The sequence below is a fragment of the Taudactylus pleione genome, unplaced genomic scaffold (assembly GCF_031769625.1).
Source record: "Taudactylus pleione unplaced genomic scaffold, aTauple2 ptg000113l, whole genome shotgun sequence".
Classification (NCBI taxonomy): Eukaryota; Metazoa; Chordata; class Amphibia; order Anura; family Myobatrachidae; genus Taudactylus; species Taudactylus pleione.
In genome coordinates this window covers 3,136,106-3,153,680 of record NW_028284515.1, presented here as the reverse complement: position 1 = coordinate 3,153,680, position 17,575 = coordinate 3,136,106, and the positions used below count along the sequence as shown (strand labels likewise).

General features: G+C 44.2%; 1 protein-coding gene across 1 annotated transcript in view; it reads left to right on the top strand.

Moving 5' to 3' along the window:
* ITPKA (inositol-trisphosphate 3-kinase A) overlaps positions 1 to 17,575 on the top strand; it is a 113,458-nt gene that overhangs the window by 80,407 nt on the left and 15,476 nt on the right. The window contains exons 2-3 of the mRNA XM_088471293.1: positions 3,313 to 3,403; positions 12,210 to 12,423. Of these exons, the coding sequence (XP_088327419.1) occupies positions 3,313 to 3,403; positions 12,210 to 12,423 (305 nt within the window). The remainder of the gene's footprint in view (positions 1 to 3,312; positions 3,404 to 12,209; positions 12,424 to 17,575) is intronic.

The window sequence follows — 17,575 nt, the reverse complement described above, 5'->3', positions numbered from 1 at the left end:
TGTGTCATGTGACCAGGAAGTGCACTGCAGTGTTTAGAGATTGGAGTTCAGTCAGCAGCAGCAAGAGAAGACGCAGTGGTGCAGGTAGGAGAATCAATGGACACTGAAACTTAGTATAGTGAGTGCAGAATTACAGTGAGTAGGGGGTGAAACAGGCTCCCAGCACTCAGACCCATCTCCATGTGTGCCTCCCCGGGAGGGTTAGGTTTAGGGTGCGGAAAGGGGGATTTAGGGTTAGGCACCACTGGGGGGGAGGTTAAGGTTAGGCACCCCATGGGGAGGTTAGAGTTATGCACAACTAAGGGGAGGGTTAGGGGGGGAGAGGGGATGGTTAGGGTACTTATCAGTCTTAGGGCCTGATTCAGAGCCGGACGCTATTTGTGCTCGCTCGTTCAGAAAAAGCGGCTGGCTATTTAAATGAACCGTTCGCTCTTTGCGGTCTGTTCACGCCTCTATGTCTGAACGAGCGAACAAAACATGCGAACGTAATTTTGAAAAAAACGCCCCCTGGCCGCTCGCATCATACATCATGTCCGCTATTTATTAGATTAATAGAGTACATCGAAAGGCGTCTGAACTGCTCGCTATTCTTGTGGTTGGTTTTTCCTACCACAATCATGCGAGCAGTTCTGACTATAAAACTAAAAAAACAACCCAGTGACGTGGTCAATGACGCTGCTTTGTTAATTATGCACACCCTTAAAACGCCCGTTTTGACCTTTAAGCACGCCTGCGTTCGGATCTCCACTCCCCATTTTCAAGCACCTTCCCCTGTTACCACCCACAAACGCCTCATTCTGTCACTCAAAATAGCAGGCATTCGCTCTTTAGCGAGCACACGATTTTTGGCCGCACTGACTGGTTCGCGCATGCGTATTAAAATCCGTATGCATGCGCAGTTGTAGGAACGAACGAGCGTCCGCTTACGAGCGGCTCTGAATCAGGCCCTTAGTCAGGATCTTCACTGTTCAGGCTTCCAGCTTCGGTATTTGGTCCATCGGGAATAGATCCGGCGGCATTACATACCAATTCCTCACTGAGATCCAATTAGGACAACTACTAACAATATGGCACCTACTGCTCAAGCAGCATTTACAAGTTCTAGGAGGGGAGGGTGTAGTGTTTCCTTTTTGGGTGGGGTTCTCATATAATCTACCCATCTCTCAATAGTTGGTGAGATATATAGGTACTGCAATGCTACTAATGTGGATATTCCTGCATAACCTCACAGGGATTTTCTGTGGGTTTTTTTTTTTTTTGTTTGTTTTTTTGTAATTTTCCCATACTGTGTGTTATATAAAAAAAAAAAAAAAAAAAAAAAACATTTAAAAAGAGGAAGGTAAAACAATATTTAGTGGTACAGCTATACATGTGTGCTTTAAAAGTCACTACAATTATAGTAATGCAGAAGTACTGACCGTTTACAATAGTTCAGCTTACACTTATTAAAGGTCAAGAGATGGTTAGTGGAATTGCAATTGACTTTCAGTATAATATTTTACTGTGTTATATATAGTATTGTGCATTACCGAACTGCAGACTGCTTCATGGAAACTTTTTGTGGTCATTAATTGTTGAAGGAATCCTAAGCCACACCTGGGAATGTATACATTGTATCTGCTTTCTAATGTATGAGTGACAACAGTGTTCTTTAGCTCAACTGTTAATTAGCTTCCACACAATGGGGATGATGCAGGGTTGAAGGTAAGTCTGCAGCTGCAGTGGTGTACCTGGGTTGTAACGTGGCATCTCACACGGGCAGAGATCAGAGAGGGCGGGTCACCAGAGTTACGGCTATGCAGAACTATGCCTATGTGTAAATATGGCAGTTTTCATATGCATCTTTTGCACCAAGGATAGGGCTGGTGCAGTTGCAGACTGGTAATGATAAAGTGGTCTGGCTGCAAAACAACTCTGCATACAAGCGAATATACGCATTTAGGGCCTGATTCGCTATGGTTCGCGATATTGCGTATGCACGCAGTTCAACTGCGATAGCAAGCTAATCCATTGCGATGCAAACTCAGCACTACATAATGACGCCCACTCTACCATGCGCACATCCGTAATACTTAGCCGATTAGCAAAACCATCGGTACAATCGAGTACTATCGCAGCCACACGCACACTTGCACAAGCCCTGACCTTACTCTGAAATTGCTAACAACCACGCACGCTATGAGTCCTCAGGCTGCGTATGGCATTGCAGTGGCTAATTTATGCACGCACCTGAAACTGTATTCAAACTGGCATGCCTGCATTCGGCCGACCTCCCAGTCCCCCCACCCCCCCCGCGTTACCACCCGCAAATGGCGTTCCCTGTCAATCACTTTGCGAGAGGTCTGCGTAGCCTCTGCGATCGCAATAGCTGCATGTGCAGAACGCAACAATCGGCCGATTGTGGGCGTATTAGCAACTGCGATCCAAGCTGAATCAGGCCCTTAGTCCTTGCATGGAGTCCAGGAACGTTCAGCGCTGCATGGAACCTTGTGTGTCAGTTTGCCATTTTACCGACAGCAGCAGTATATGGCATGTATGACAACTGGGGACACCAAAACAGGTTCTGAGATCCTTGGGGTCCCAACACAATGGACATTATCTGCAAAACATAGTCCGAAAGTGATTATTACTTTTAAATGTCATTCTCCAGTTTCATGTGCTACATATAATGAACATATATTTACAAGGAAATTAGATATTAAATCTTAGTATTCACCCCAGACCGGGGGCAGGGCTTCCCTGCACGTATGCTCCCAAAAAGGGGGCGTGGACGGCCTGGGTGGGAGCGTATCCTAGTGACACATCCCCAATTCTTCACTCTTGGGAGCGTTTCCAGCACTTACAGAGCTGTTGAGCTTCCCCCAAGCTCTACCCCTCACTCTGAATAGATGAGGTGTGCATGCGCACAGCATCTATTCACTCAGCACAAAACCACACCTTTTAGAACCCGCGGGCCGCAGTGTCACATGGCAGGCTGCTTTAGCGGGGCGCAGCTATAAGGGCATTTAGCCACTTTAAAATCGGGCAGGGCGCAGCGCCCCGCTAAAACACCCTACCGGGATCACGAAGTCTTGGGGCATCTGCCTGAAATAGTTACCAAGACAGATTTACCCTCCTGTCGTATCAGCCCCGACAGTCTTAAGCTCACTCACAAGCAGGACCCTCCCTATCCTATATGTTCATGTCTGCAGTTATTTTCTCCAGTGTTGGGAGTGCTGTGGTGCCTTATAAAATGCAATAATAATAATTTACTTGAAGGATCCTTTATATGTTTGTTTTCTATAATTTGAATGTTCTCCCTTTTGCTTGCAGAAAAAATCTTGGCAGAAGATAAGAACCATTGTGAATATCCCTGTCATCAGCCCTTTCAAGAGACGTTGGGTGCAGCTTGCTGGCCACACAGGTGAGTGGGTAATAGATAATGCAGTCAGTGATATCACAATTGTCCATGAAATCCTTAGCCATTCAGAATATGGGACGGTTTACCGAGAGAGGTGGTGATGGGCAATTCATTACATTAATATTACCATTTATTTCTATAACGCACAAATATTCTGCAGCGATTTACTGAGAATATTTGCCCATCAGTCCCTGCCCTAATGGAGCTTACAGTCTATGTTCCCTACCACATGTACAGCCATGGCAAAAAGTTTTGAGAATGAGACAATATTGGTTTTCACAAAGTTTGCTGCTTCAGTGTTTTTAGACCTTTTTGTCAGATGTTACTATGGTATACTGAAGTTACATTACAAGCATTTCATAAGTGTCAAAGGCTTTTATTGACAATTACCTTAAGTTTATGCAGAAAGTCAATATTTGCAGTGATGATCCTTCTTTTTCAAGACCTCTGCAATTCGCCCTGGCATGCTGTCAATCAACTTCTGGGCCACATATTGACTGATGGCCGCCCATTCTTGCCTCTTGAGGATTGACCACAAGTTCTCAATGGGATTAAGGTCTGGGGAGTTTCCTGGCCATGGACCCAAAATTTTGATGTTTTGTTCCCCAAGCCACTTAGTTATCACACTTGCCTTATGGCAAGATGCTCCATCATGCTGGAAAAGGCATTGTTAGTCACCAAACTGTTCTTGGATGTTTGGGAGAAGTTGCTCTTGGAGGATGTTTTGGTACCATTCTTTATTCATGGCTGTGTTCTTAGGCAAAATTGTGAGTGATCCCACTCCTTAGGCTGCGAAGCAACCCCACACATGAATGGTCTCAGGATGCTTTACTGTTGGCATGACACAGGACTGATGGTAGTGCTCACCTTTGTCAGAGCGTCCGGCTCTGAATCAGGGACTAAGGAGCTTATTCAGAGGCGGCCGTACGGTCTACGACCGCACGGCCGCCTCGATGTTTTGGGAGCCGGCTCCCTCGTGCGTATGCGTGAGACCCGCTACGACCGACAGCGCTGGTCGTAGCGGGTCTCTTTCCAAAGGGGGCGAGCTGTCGATGTTAATTGACAGCTCGCCCCGTTTGGAAGGCGGGCCGGGGGCCCAAACGGGGGCGTTCCTTTGGGAACGCCTGCCGTTTGGGGGAGGCCCCACTGACATCACTAGTGATGTCAGTGGAGAGCTTCCGGCTCAGACAGAGCCAGAAGCTCTCCGGGGCTTACGACAAGTGAGACCCTACCCTAGGGTCTCGTCGTAAACCCCGATGGTCGTGATGGTCTCTGACCATCGCGACCATCACCCGAGCGGTCGTTAGAGCTGTGGGTGTTAACAGAGGTGGGTGGTCAGGATGCAAGTGGCCGCCCAGTTTCTGAGCGACCGCATTGCATCCTCCGACCGCCTCTGACTGAGGCCCTAAGTTCATTGTCATGGCAAAAGAGGGACTTTGCAATTAATTGCAATTTATCTGATCACTCTTCATGACATTCTGGAGTATATGCAAATTGCCATCATAAAAACTGAAGCAGCAGACTTTGTGAAAATCAATACTTGTGTCATTCTCAAAACTTTTGGCCATGGCTGTATACACACTTACACACTAGGGTGTAAACCCCACACAAGCACAGGGTGAATATACAAACTCCACACAGTTAGGGCCGTAGTGGGTATTGAACCCACAACCTCAGTGCTGTGAGACAGTAATGCTAACCATTACACCTCCCGTGCGGCCCACATAGATTTAGGCATGGATTGGAGGCCTCCCTAACCTAACCATAATTATTAGAATGTAGTATTGCAGTGGTTGATCAGATTGAAATTTATGGGGTCAGAGAGGAGTTTTTTTCCTCACCACTAAGGATAATTTGGTTTTGATGTCTTCGGGATTACACCACTCCTAGATAAGAATAGGTTACAAGTGATGGACCTTTTTTTTTTTTTTCTTTTTTTCTTTTTTTCCTTTCAACTATGCAACTTAACTTATAGGAAGGACTGAGGGCTACATTTTATTCCCACACTCTGTCAGAAAAGACTAAAGACTACAATTAAAGCACTTTCTTAAATGCTTCTGTTATGCCATAGATGTTTTACTTTCAGGTTCCAGGCCTATACTGATATTCCCCAACACCTAGCTGCACAGCAATAGATTTTAATGAGAAGTATTCAGTTACCATAGTATACATGGGATCAATAACCAACCCTGTAGGGCTGTAGTGACTTTATGGTGTCATTACAGCCTGCCACCCTATTAATGTTTAGCCGTTCTCTGCTAATGTCCTGGCCTCTCTGCTCCCCCAGCTGCTGCTGCTGCTCTGTTTATGCTCTCAAGAGTATTAATGCTTATGCGTTTTATAACCCTCAGCACTTGCTGTATATCGCTGTAAGAGGTGAAGAGGATGTGAATGAGCATATAGCTTTCTCTAAGTTCTGGTATCAAGTCTATCAGACTTTGACTTTCCACTCTACCAATGTATGTAAACTACGAGGGTGGTTCAATAAATAAGGTTAAAAGGCCTCTCACATGTGTAATGTTCTCTATTGCATTCTAATTTCCCACCAGGCCAGAGCAGGTAGACCACTGCTTTCCCTCATAGCGATTAGACTGCGCCTCATATCAGTCATACTGTCCCAACATCAGTTGTAAGGTGGCGGGGCTGGCGGAAACATGGCCACACATTGAGTTACGTAGTGTGATCAGATTTCTGCGTCTAAAGGGCACATCAGAAGTTTAACTTCCCCGCCAACTTGTCAAGGTGAACAGGGAGACTAGTTTGGGTATGGTGCACTGCCTTTGATAACGGCAGGACAGATGTTCAAGATGAGCAGCGATCCGGCTGGCCAAGCACGTCCACCACAGATGGCAATTTGTGCCGCATTGAAGGTCTGATTCAGGAGGACAGACGCATTTGAGTTAGTGATATTGCTGACAAACTGAACATCTCAGTGGGTGCTGTGCACAACATCGTTCATGAGCAACTGGGGTACAGGAAAAAGTGTTTATACTGGGTACCGAAGCAACTCACAGAAGTTCAAAAAACCAATTGGATGAGATTGTCTCTCTGAACTTGACACTGTACCATGAGGAGGGAGTGCAGTTCCTGCAGCATATTGTTACAGTCGATGAAACGTGGGTGCATCGTGACACCAAAGTCGAAGCAAGCAGCCGTGCGATGGAAACATGCCTCCTCCCCACCTTCAAAGAAATTCAAAACAACTCCATGAGCAAAGAAGGTCATGGCGACCATATTTTGGGACCACAAGGGCGTGCTTCTTGTTGATTTCCTCACCAAAGGAGATACTGTGAATGCTGTCCGCTATTGTGACACATTGAGCCGTTTCCGTAGGGAAATTAGTCAAAAACATCTTGGGTTACGGAAAAACAAGCATCATATTGCTGCACGATAATGCCAGGCCACACTTAGCCAACTGCATGCGTGAATTGTTACGGAGCTACCATTGGGAGGTACTGGACCATCCTCCCTACAGCCCTGAACTGTCACCAAGTGATTTCCATCTTTTTGGATCATTTAAGAAGAAGCTGGGTGGAAGGCGATTCGCAAGCAATGATAAGGTTCAGCAAGCAGTCATGTCCTGGCTTCAGGCGCTTGACACTGATTTCTTCTATGCCGGTATAGATGCCTTGGTGTACCTTTGGAACAAATGCTTAGACAAGTATGGGTACTATGTGGAAAAATAATCTGTACCTAGGCCATACTGTTGATTATACGCCCGTGTATGAGTTGAATAAATTTACGCAATGAGAGGTCTTGTTACCTTATTGTTAGAACCACCTTCGTAACATTTTGGACTTGTTATTTGCTAAGTCACTATTGTGGCTGCCGTTGCAGGTTTTTTTCCTCTCTCTCTCCCTACCTTCACCTATTCCACTCATCTCCTCCTCCTCTTCTCCCGCCCCCCCTCCTCAGAATCCTCGTTTCTCCTTCCTCCCCCTATTCCTTCCGTGTCTTCCCCTCCCCAAATTCCTTCTGTTTCTTCCCTTCTGCCCCTCTTCCTCCCGTGTCTCCAACCCCACCTTTCCTCCTGTGTCACCCCTCCTACCTCTATTCATTCATGTCTCTCTCATCCCCTCCTACTCTTCTGCCTATGTGTCTTCCCCTTATTCCTCTGTGCATCCTCCCTCTCTTCTTCCCGTGTCTCTCTCTCACTACTTCTCCCCCTATTCCTTCCGTGTCTCCCCCCCACTACTGTGCCTCTCACCCCCCCTCCCCCTATTCCTCTCGTGTCTATCTTTCTCTCCTCCCCAACATTCCCTAAGAAAAAATACAACAGTTCTATCTATAAAATGCAGTGCCCATCAGGGAGGACATCCTTACTAACTATAAGCCCGGAATCGTGTGCTAGACTGACCAGCAAGGAAGGAACTCACAGCGTCAGGCGGTCCTGCTCCCTTCAATTACGTGTCCCTTCTGGAGGACACCGCCAGGGCTTCCTATTATGTGAACTTGCCAATCCATCCCGCTGTGCCAGAGCTGAGAGAGTGGGACTGGGCTGCATTTGGTAATTCAAGGGGTGGTGGTGCAGTGCATGCATGAAAGGATGAAATGCCCGAGATCTTTGTATAAGGCAAACAACCGTACCCTTCACGTGGCCTAGGCTGGCACTTTATCAATATGGGCGTTTGCTGGTGTTCCTGAGAGTATTAGCTGGCTTGTCTGGGCTTCCAAACTTTTCTCGAAATAAGTTGATAATTTTCACTCGCATTAGATTTCTTCTGGGGTGGGGTTTATTGGATCCTTTTATTGGATTACCAAAACAAAATCCGGTTTTATTTAGTTACTGGATTTCCTGCTTGTTCAATAGCGCCTGGGGAACATAAGAAAAGGTGTAGTGGAATAGCAGCTGGAGCTGTCTGTCTGGCACAACGTCATCAACCCCGGGCTGTTACATTTCTCATGTGAGGAAACCATAATATGTCATGGAGCTGATAAGATTAGCAAACAGCCAAACTAAAGCCTACAAACTTTTCATGCAATGTAATCTTTCTCCTTCGCTGGGGTAGAACATTGTCAATCAGGCCCGGCTCTGTGTCACTACCCAGGGGTTTATACGTGGCTGTACACGGTGCCTGCGTTCTTACAGATTAAAAGCATTGGGGAGCACCTGGCGTTTTCGTGGTTCTAACCTTGACTGCTGGTTAATGATTTACTCTCCTGTACAGGTCATTCTTGGGAAACCAAGGCAATTAATCTACAATGAAATATAAAAAGCATCAGAGGCAAATCATCAGATTCAGATTAGTGACATTTAAAAAAACCATATACTTGACCTTGTTCAAAGACATAAATTTGTTTTGATGGTATTCTAATAATAATAATAATAATACTAATAATAATAATAATAATACTAATAATAATACTAATAATGCTCTTTTCACAGTGTCTGTTCTTTTATGATTTTTTTTTTTATATTTAAAGACAAAGGAATCACAATGGGTTCAAAGAGAGAGATCCGCTATTACTACTTTGCTGCAGGGACCCCACACTATGAGCTGCTTTTATACTATTATAACCGGTCTCATGTTGCTCGATCCTATTAGCCGCAAGTCCCCGTGCCTATATGCGCTCTTACGGTACCTCCAGACTCGAGGACTTGTTCGGACTCCCCCAAATGAATCCTAAAAGTGAATGCGCCAGTCAGAGAAATTAGTTGGATATTTCAGACAATGATACAAAACATATGATGACACAGGAATAAAAATGTGAGGTTTTGGGACACCCTTTATGGTCCACAGGCTTCATTGAGACACCGCTAGTGCCAGGTGTCTTTTTTGCGTCTTTTTCTTTTGGCCAAAAATGCTAGGGCCATATTCAATTAGCAGCATTGGCGAAAATGGCCATTTTTCGCCTAAAAAAAACTGCAAAATTTTCGCCAAAAAACTGGAGAAAAGTTTTCTCCAGACCAGGAGAAAAAAAATGCAAAATCCCTATTTTTGGCTGTGGGGATTTCTTTCAGAACCCTTTGGACACCCCACTAATGATGAATGACCGAAAAAAAAAACAAATTTGTAAGTTGCATACTTTGGAGAAAAACGACAGCGCAAATTTTGGGCAGAATTTATTTTTTTTAAATGGTTTTAACATATTGGGACTGCTTTTTCGGGGGGCGGTATGGATGCGTCAAGTGTTTTAAACATCACATGCTTTCACAGCCGGTGGTTTGTTTTTTGTTTTTTTGAAAATTGCGTTTTTACGACACGAAAATATGTTTGCACCCATTTTAACGTACCCCCAATTTACTGGAACAGTAATTTATTGGAAAAAAATAGCTTTCTATCTTTTTTCAATGATATTTTTCAATTTTTTTTCCCAGAATTTGTGCGGTCGATTTTCGCCAAAATACGCAACTTATGAGTTTTTTTTTTCCGGTAATTTATCATTAGGGGGGGTGTCCAAAGGGTTCTGAAAGAAATCCCCACATTTTTAGCAAAAAATAGGGATTTTGCTTTTTTTCTCCTGGTCTGGGATGGAGAAAACTTTTCTCCACTTTTTTTCGCCTGTTGCCGTTTTCACTAGTGTTTGGCTAAAATTTCGACTTTTTTTTGGGGGGGGGGGCAAAAAATGACCGTTTTCGACCATGGTGAAAAAAACTTCTGTTTTCGCCGCTAATTGAATACGGCTCTAAGTCTCAATGTGATGCGACTAGGGCGCACCAGCAGATTGTACTGATTAATTTGATATGCAACACTTGTATATTTCTTGTGCGACTGAGTCCCTGAGTCAGTATACAAAGTGCTACAATGTAGTGGCCGCAGCTTTTTCTTTCCAAGTTCCGTTGTGCTTCCCATACAGATATACAAGTGCTGCATATCAAATTAATCAGCACAGTCTGCTGGTGGGTCCTAGTTGCATCGTATTGCGACCTAGACACATTTTCGGCAAAATAAGATGTCCGACGTTAGTAGAGTAGCACGGGACCTGGAGGCTCGCTCACGCCAGGCAAGTCGCGCATATTGAGGCTAGATCATAGATGCCGACATTCTAGCTGCCCCTTCCTGGAGGGGGCAGCCAGATTGGCAAAATCGGTGGCGTGGATGGCGTTTGTGGGAGGAGCTTGGGGCAAGGTCACACCATCGCGTCATTATGTCTCCGCCCCCGGTATACAGTGCTGATATTTCCGGCATTGTGCAGCAGGGGGCGGAGTTAGAATGACTCGAATTGGCGTGAATCGTATCACCGGCCCCTCGCTGCGGGGGATTCTTAGACAATCGCGGGGGGGGGGGCCAGAAGGGGTGGCAGATGCCGTGAGACTTGCTTGCCTTTTCGGGGGGCCGAGAGCGGCACCAGATTTTCAGGGGGCTCCCAGGCAAGTCGGGAAGGTAGGCAAGTATGGGCTAGATGTATAAGGATACACATGTACAGTATATTGCTTAATTCCTTCCTTCTACCAACATCTAAAATGAATTTCCAGGTACATTCTAAGCACATCTTTTCACATTCATTCACACACAAAAAGACATTTTGCTCATATTTTTTGTACTTCAAATACCACCCATCAAGAAATTTTAACTTCTAAAGCCTTGAGCAGACAATATTTGTATTCACTATCTTGCTTACTTGGTAAATTCTGAAAAAGGGCCATTCTCAAGAACATAAAATATCCATGAACAAGACTCTCTTGTCACGTTATTACAGTATGCCATCTGATCAAAACACAATGGGCTCAGTTTTGTGTACCGGCCACCAGACTTGTATTATATACTGGCTACTGGTAATTAAATGGGGCTTCATTCAGTAGTCAAGTGCGGTTACATTTTAAATAGGTCATAAGGACTTACGTTGTATTAGATTATACAGCTGGTAATTGTGAAGTGGCAAGCGCATATAGGTAGTAAGGTGCCATCAGCGCACAGAAGCATAATAATATTGGACAAACCATGGATGACAACTAAGGTCTGTTTAATGTTCATGCTAAAAGTTCACCCGGTTCTTTAATGTTCCATAATATAAGTGCTGGTTATGCCGTTTTCAATAGGCGGTAATCACATGCTTAATATAATGTTCTTGGGCTGAAGAAAAATGACTCTGTACTATCCACTATAGGAATACAGGTTGAGTCTCCCATATCCAAATATTCCGAAATACGGAATATTCCGAAATACGGAATATTTTCAGCATGACTGAGATAATGAAACCTTTGATTTTTGATGGTTTAATGTACATAAACTTTGTCTAAGGCACAAATTATTAAAAAGATTGTATAAAATAACCTTCAGGCTGTGTGTATAAGGTGTATATGAAAAATAAATGAATTTCATGTATGTACACAAACTTTATTTGATGCACAAAATTATAAAAAATATTGTCTAAAATGACCTGCAGGCTGTGTGTATAAGGTGTATATAACACATAAATGCATTCTGTGTGTATATTTGGGTCCCATTTCCAAGACATTTCATTATAATATGCAATTATTCCAAAATACGGAATATTCCGATATCCAAAATACCCCTGGTCCCAAGCATTTTGGATATGGGAGACTCAACCTGTACTTGAAATTGTAGCTATATATAATGAAAGTGCCCATTTTTCACGGCTATTTTTACATGTCTTTCAGCATTTGCGTTTCATCATTTCTGAAAAATTGTATTAGAATTACTGATATTCTTTTTATATACGTTACTTCTCCAGTTTTGTTCCACTTTTAAACATCCCTTTTTATGTTGTCAATCTTTTTTTTTTTCTTTCCCCAGGAAATAAATGCATTGTTTAAACTAGTCTGTATAGCTGTAAAATGGCAAATTGTAAAATTCCACAGTGCTGATTTTTTTTTTTTTTTTTTTATATATATTTTCTTCTCTAGGGAGCTTCAAAGCAGCGGCAGGGGGAACTATTTTAAAGCGATACTCTGAAAATGAGAGAAATTGCTTTGAGCTATTAATGAATGACGCGCTTGCTGTCTGCGTTCCCAGATTCCATGGGGTGACTGAAAGAGATGAGGAAAGTTACATCCAACTGGATGACCTTCTCAACAACTTTGATGAGCCTTGTGTCATGGACTGTAAAATGGGAATCAGGTGGGAAGTTTCAATATCTGTGTTTTTCATTTGTATTTTCTGATTCCTGATGATGATATACATGTCATTAACTTATATAATTATTAGTTTCTTATATCCAGTATCCCCCTTTCTGCCAACACAATGACATTTTGAAGACTTGCAAATGAATACCTAACAGTTACTGAATAATGTACACCAAGGCCGCAGTTCTACTTTAGACTTGATCACCATAGCAACTGTGCATAAGGTTACAGGCCAAATAACGACCCTTGTTTGCTTTCTGCTATATAAAAAATAAATTTTCTCAGAAAAGGATGTTTTGAAGGATAACTTACACCTCATACTTCATAGCCACATATTAATAGGAAATATTGTTAGGTTGCTCTATTTCAGGGGTCTTCAAACTTGGCCCTCCAGATGCTGTGGAACTACACATCCCAGCATGCACTGCACATAGTTTTAGCATGCTGTTATATCAAAAAGGTGGCAGTGCATGCTGGGATGTGTAGTTCCACAGCAGCTGGAGGGCCAAGTTTGAAGACCCCTGCTCTATTTGTTCCATGCACCCAGTGTACAATGCCATAACAGGGCACTAATGCGCCCTAGACCGGCACCTCCGCCCCCTCACACTTGTGATGTCCTGGAAGCGAGGGCAGGGATCAGGAAGCTGAGCTCAGGGCGACACCCTAATGGTGCGTTTGCTGGCTCTTCAGGCTGCAAGGTGCTATTCCAGGCACCCTACTAGCCAAATAGAGGTGCCAATGGGGCAGGGACGATGTCACCTCCTCAGTCTAGCATCCTGGGTGGCACCAATCACACACCCATGGTTTTACAGCTCTGCCAGTGTGATCCATGAAAACACACCCTTGTATTTGAGCATTTAAACTGGCTACTTATTGTATGCATTTGTGGTATGGGTTTCGTTATGCCACCCCCTTATCATGAACTTTTTGGGCCAGAAAACGTTAAACGACAATTACGGTAGACTTACCTTCACTTGTTTCAGAAGTCTGTGAAGAAAGCAACTATACTACAGGTGTGTCCTGATACACTATTGCTGCAGTCATGTCAAACAGCCCTTCTTGGCCCGTACGACTCTGCTTGCGGTAAGCGTCTTTTTCGCAGTTTTTTTACCTGAAAATGCATCTTATTCGCAATCAGATGCGACAAAGCGTTTCCCCATACTGCACTGATTAATTTGATAAGCGACACTAGTATACCTGTGTGCGTCTAAGTCTGAATCTGTATGCAAAGTGCTACGATGCAGAGGCTGTGACTTTTTTTCCACGCCAAGTTCCGTTGCGCTTAGTATACAGAATCCGTCCCACGTACAAGTGTTGCATATCAGATTAATCAGTGCAGTCTTGTGAATCAATTGCGACTAAGACGCATTTTCAGGTGAATAAGATGCACGGTGCAAGCTGAGCCACACGGGACCTGGTGTCTGACTCGCACCGCATGGTTTATTGAAGCCAAGTGTATGAGGACACATCTGTAATTGAACGGCTGTCAGCACTTAAAAAGCATAATGACTCCATTGAATTCCCCTTTTTATGTCCACCATCGATGAACACACCCATGTGTCCTGCAGTCAGTCAGTTCAGTCCTGCCTCAGTCACGTCACTAGTTCCTGGTCATTTATTTACACAGCACACACAGGGCGCACCACAAAACACCTTGGCTTTTAGTGGTGGCACCTCAGTTGTGCATCTCAGTGGGTCCACCAGCCACACATCATGGTGCAAGCTTCCTCTATGCATAGAAATAATCTTCAGGGGCGTCACTGCACATCAAAGTACAACCTCCTACCACTTTAGTGCCACCTCTTTTATTTGGATAAACTTTTTTGATTGTCTTCTAAACACTATCAGCCATACATAAGGCTTACATAAATAATGATGGTTAAGGGGCATTAGAACAGTTTTTATTATGCATATCGTTTTTGTGTATGTGAAGGCTTTTATTACACTGTTGTTAGGTTGCTTAGAATTCACTTCTCTGCCGGAGGAACAGCACATGCTGCTGAAAACCTAAATACCTAAAGAAAACGGGCAGTTTACTCTTCAGCCTCAACCAGCTCCAGACATCCTGGGCTTATTTCCACTATATTAAAGAGGGAAAAATGAAGGTAAGAACTTGGAGGGTAGGTGCACCTACCCTCCAAGTTCTTGCCTTCCTTTTTCTCTCTTTAATATAATCTGTTTTAAGAACAATATAAGGTTGCACCTCTATATTATACAGGACATTAAAGGCCCCCATACACGGGGTGATAAAGCAGGCGATCCGACTGATTGGTGCGATTTGCATACTATATTGCACTGTGTATGGCCCTGATATCGGGCCAAGCGCTCTTCCGCGGAGTCATACATCGCCCCCCCTGATCTCTCTGCAGGACCATAGGATCAGGCGATGCGATGTGCGATCCTATTCATTGCTATGCAGGTGAGACGGGGGAGCCGGCATATCGGGCGGTCGGCCACCCGATCGCACAGTGTGAGCGGACCGCCCGATATGTCGGACGACTGATCCCCTGTCGCCTCGCACGGTGCCATCGCACCGTGTATGGGGGCCTTTACTCTTTTTATGCAATAATAGGGAGAAACTGTTTCACCTTTTTGAATTGATACTGGTGCTGTGATTTCTTTTCATTACAAACTGATTTCCACTATAACAGGGAGGGAGTCCACAGGTGTGGGATCCTACTGCCATAGAGAGAAGCAGCCTCCAGACTGGTCAGCAGAGGGCTAGTGCCCTTGTAAATGGGTGGGTGGGTGACAAGTTCTCCCCTTTACCAGCAATCCAGCTGTTGGCTAGTGAAAGGAATTCCCAGTTAATCCATGCTATGTACACTTTTGTGTCAGTCGGCTATTACACAAGTGTTATGTTTTGTTAGTAAAGGGTATTTTCCGGATATTGGGGTATCTTTTTTTTTTATTTATTTATTTTATCTCACTTGGGGCGGGATTAAATTTCTACCCCCCTTAGCGCTCAATGGAGCTATTCAATTGTTGCTCCTGTCGGGCGCGAATAGCTGCCAGCGCACCATTTCTGCTTGTATACCCCAGGGGCATGCGAGCTGAAATGAATTAAAAGTGACCCATTTGGGCACCCAAACGGCACATTTCGCGATCGCGCCCAGCACTTTGGTCAGGGGTAGCCGTTTTACGATGGCGATGGAAAAAGTCATAGCGTGTAATACAACTTTTTGTCCACCAGGTGTCGCTTTCCCTAAACTACACTGCGCATGCATCAGATATCCAATGCATTTTCTTTATTACCACCCGATGATTGGCTGACACAACCTGTATACAGTAATAAGATGCAAGTCTGCATCTGGTGCAAAACAGCCAGTGGGATTGATCAATGTGAGTTGTGGGATTCAGGGACTCAAACGCAACCTCAGTTTCAATAAGATCACATGATTTCCTGTTCGATAACGTTGCGGTACTGTATTAAAGGCACTACATTGCTCCACAACCCCCCTGCACCCGGCGCTCGTGTCGGGTTTCAGACGCACCCACAGAGTCGGGGGCTCAGACGGGTCATGCACCCACAAAGTGTTGTGGTTCAGGTGCTCAGACAGGGGTCTAGTATAATATTTTGAAAGGCAGACAAATTTTTATTATTATGTTTCCCTCACTGCACCCTGCCTAACACCTATGGGTGCTCCTGAAACCCGTTTAGTGCAGATGGACCCACCCCACCACTGTACTTAATAAAAAAAATATATATAAAGGAATGGATCTAAAATAATCAGAATTACAAAATAATATTAGGCTGTGGTGGGATTTGAACCCTGGACCACGGCCATGTATAATGACCGCTCTAACCACTAGGCCAAGAAGGGTTTCACATCTATCTACTGAATCCTTGTGCACTTCACCCATCCGCTGCCGCTATTCTTTAAAGCTCAGGAGGAGTGAGGGAAGGGCCGTAGGGGGAGCACGGTACGGCGATGGGTGCCGAGATACCTACAGAGGATGGGGGAAGGTAAACACAGTAACGTACACTGTAAATCATGAATTTTATTTGTGTGGTGGGGGAAGTGCATAGCCAGCCCTAAAGTTACAAGTTACGTAGCCTATTGTAAATGGATCTGTGAAGCACTGGGGGAAGGTAAAAAAAAATGGAGCTACTATTATTTTAAAAAACTATTTGTATCCCTTTTACAGCAAGTTATAGTACGTACACTTTTGTAAATGAATCTGTATTTTGCATTTGTGACACACTAATACAGTCATAACACCACGCCAATTTCACTACTGTATAGCACTGCATGTGCATTCCTTTGTTCAACAAGCTTATGCGATATTATTAATACGATTAGATGCGCGAACATGCAAATACACTAAACAAAAAATAAATAAGCAAAAAACGGCAGCTGCTCAAATCAATCTGGCAGTACTCTTCAGGTGTATAAAAGGGAGGGGTCATACCAATAGAAAAAGGGGGGGTTTAACCCCCTATTGTTCCACACTGAATTGAACCTGCAACAATACATGAAGACTATATGGTGATAGAAATTCAGAGACATTAGTTGCATGCATTTGCAAATACATGGGAAGCTGCTAGGCCACGTCATGGCTTCTCTGTTACTAGCAGTCCCTAACACTAAGGGGTTCACGTCTGGGGCGCAGGGCACCCCAAAAATCGTCCAGCCCAGGACCCCTCAAGGGCATCACACGAAAAAGGAAAAAGGGTGACAGTGAAGTGTAAAGTATAGATGTGTAAAAATAATTAATAAGTGTTGAAAATAGGGGTTAAAATATATGTGAAAAAATTACATGAATAAAAATACACTGCAGTAGTGTCCCGAATTACATGAATAAAAAACAAACTTAAAAGGTGATATGAAAAGTGACTGTGTATTAAGTGGTGATGCCCTGAATAGGCCCAGCCAGAGTAGCACCGGGTGCCCTACGTCCAAGCGCTCACCCCAAAGGTAATATATTTACCAATTACAAGGCCTCATGATAAAGGCACATACATAAATGCATCCAAATTGAGAGCCAGCTTACCTGGGAGTCACCCCTGGGAACTCCAACTAGCACTACTAGAACCATCATGCCCTCCTAATGCTGGCTCATTCATGCATCTCATAACAACAAACAAAAAATGGCAGCTGCTCAAATCAATCTGGTGGTACTCTTCAGGTGCATGAAAGGGAGGG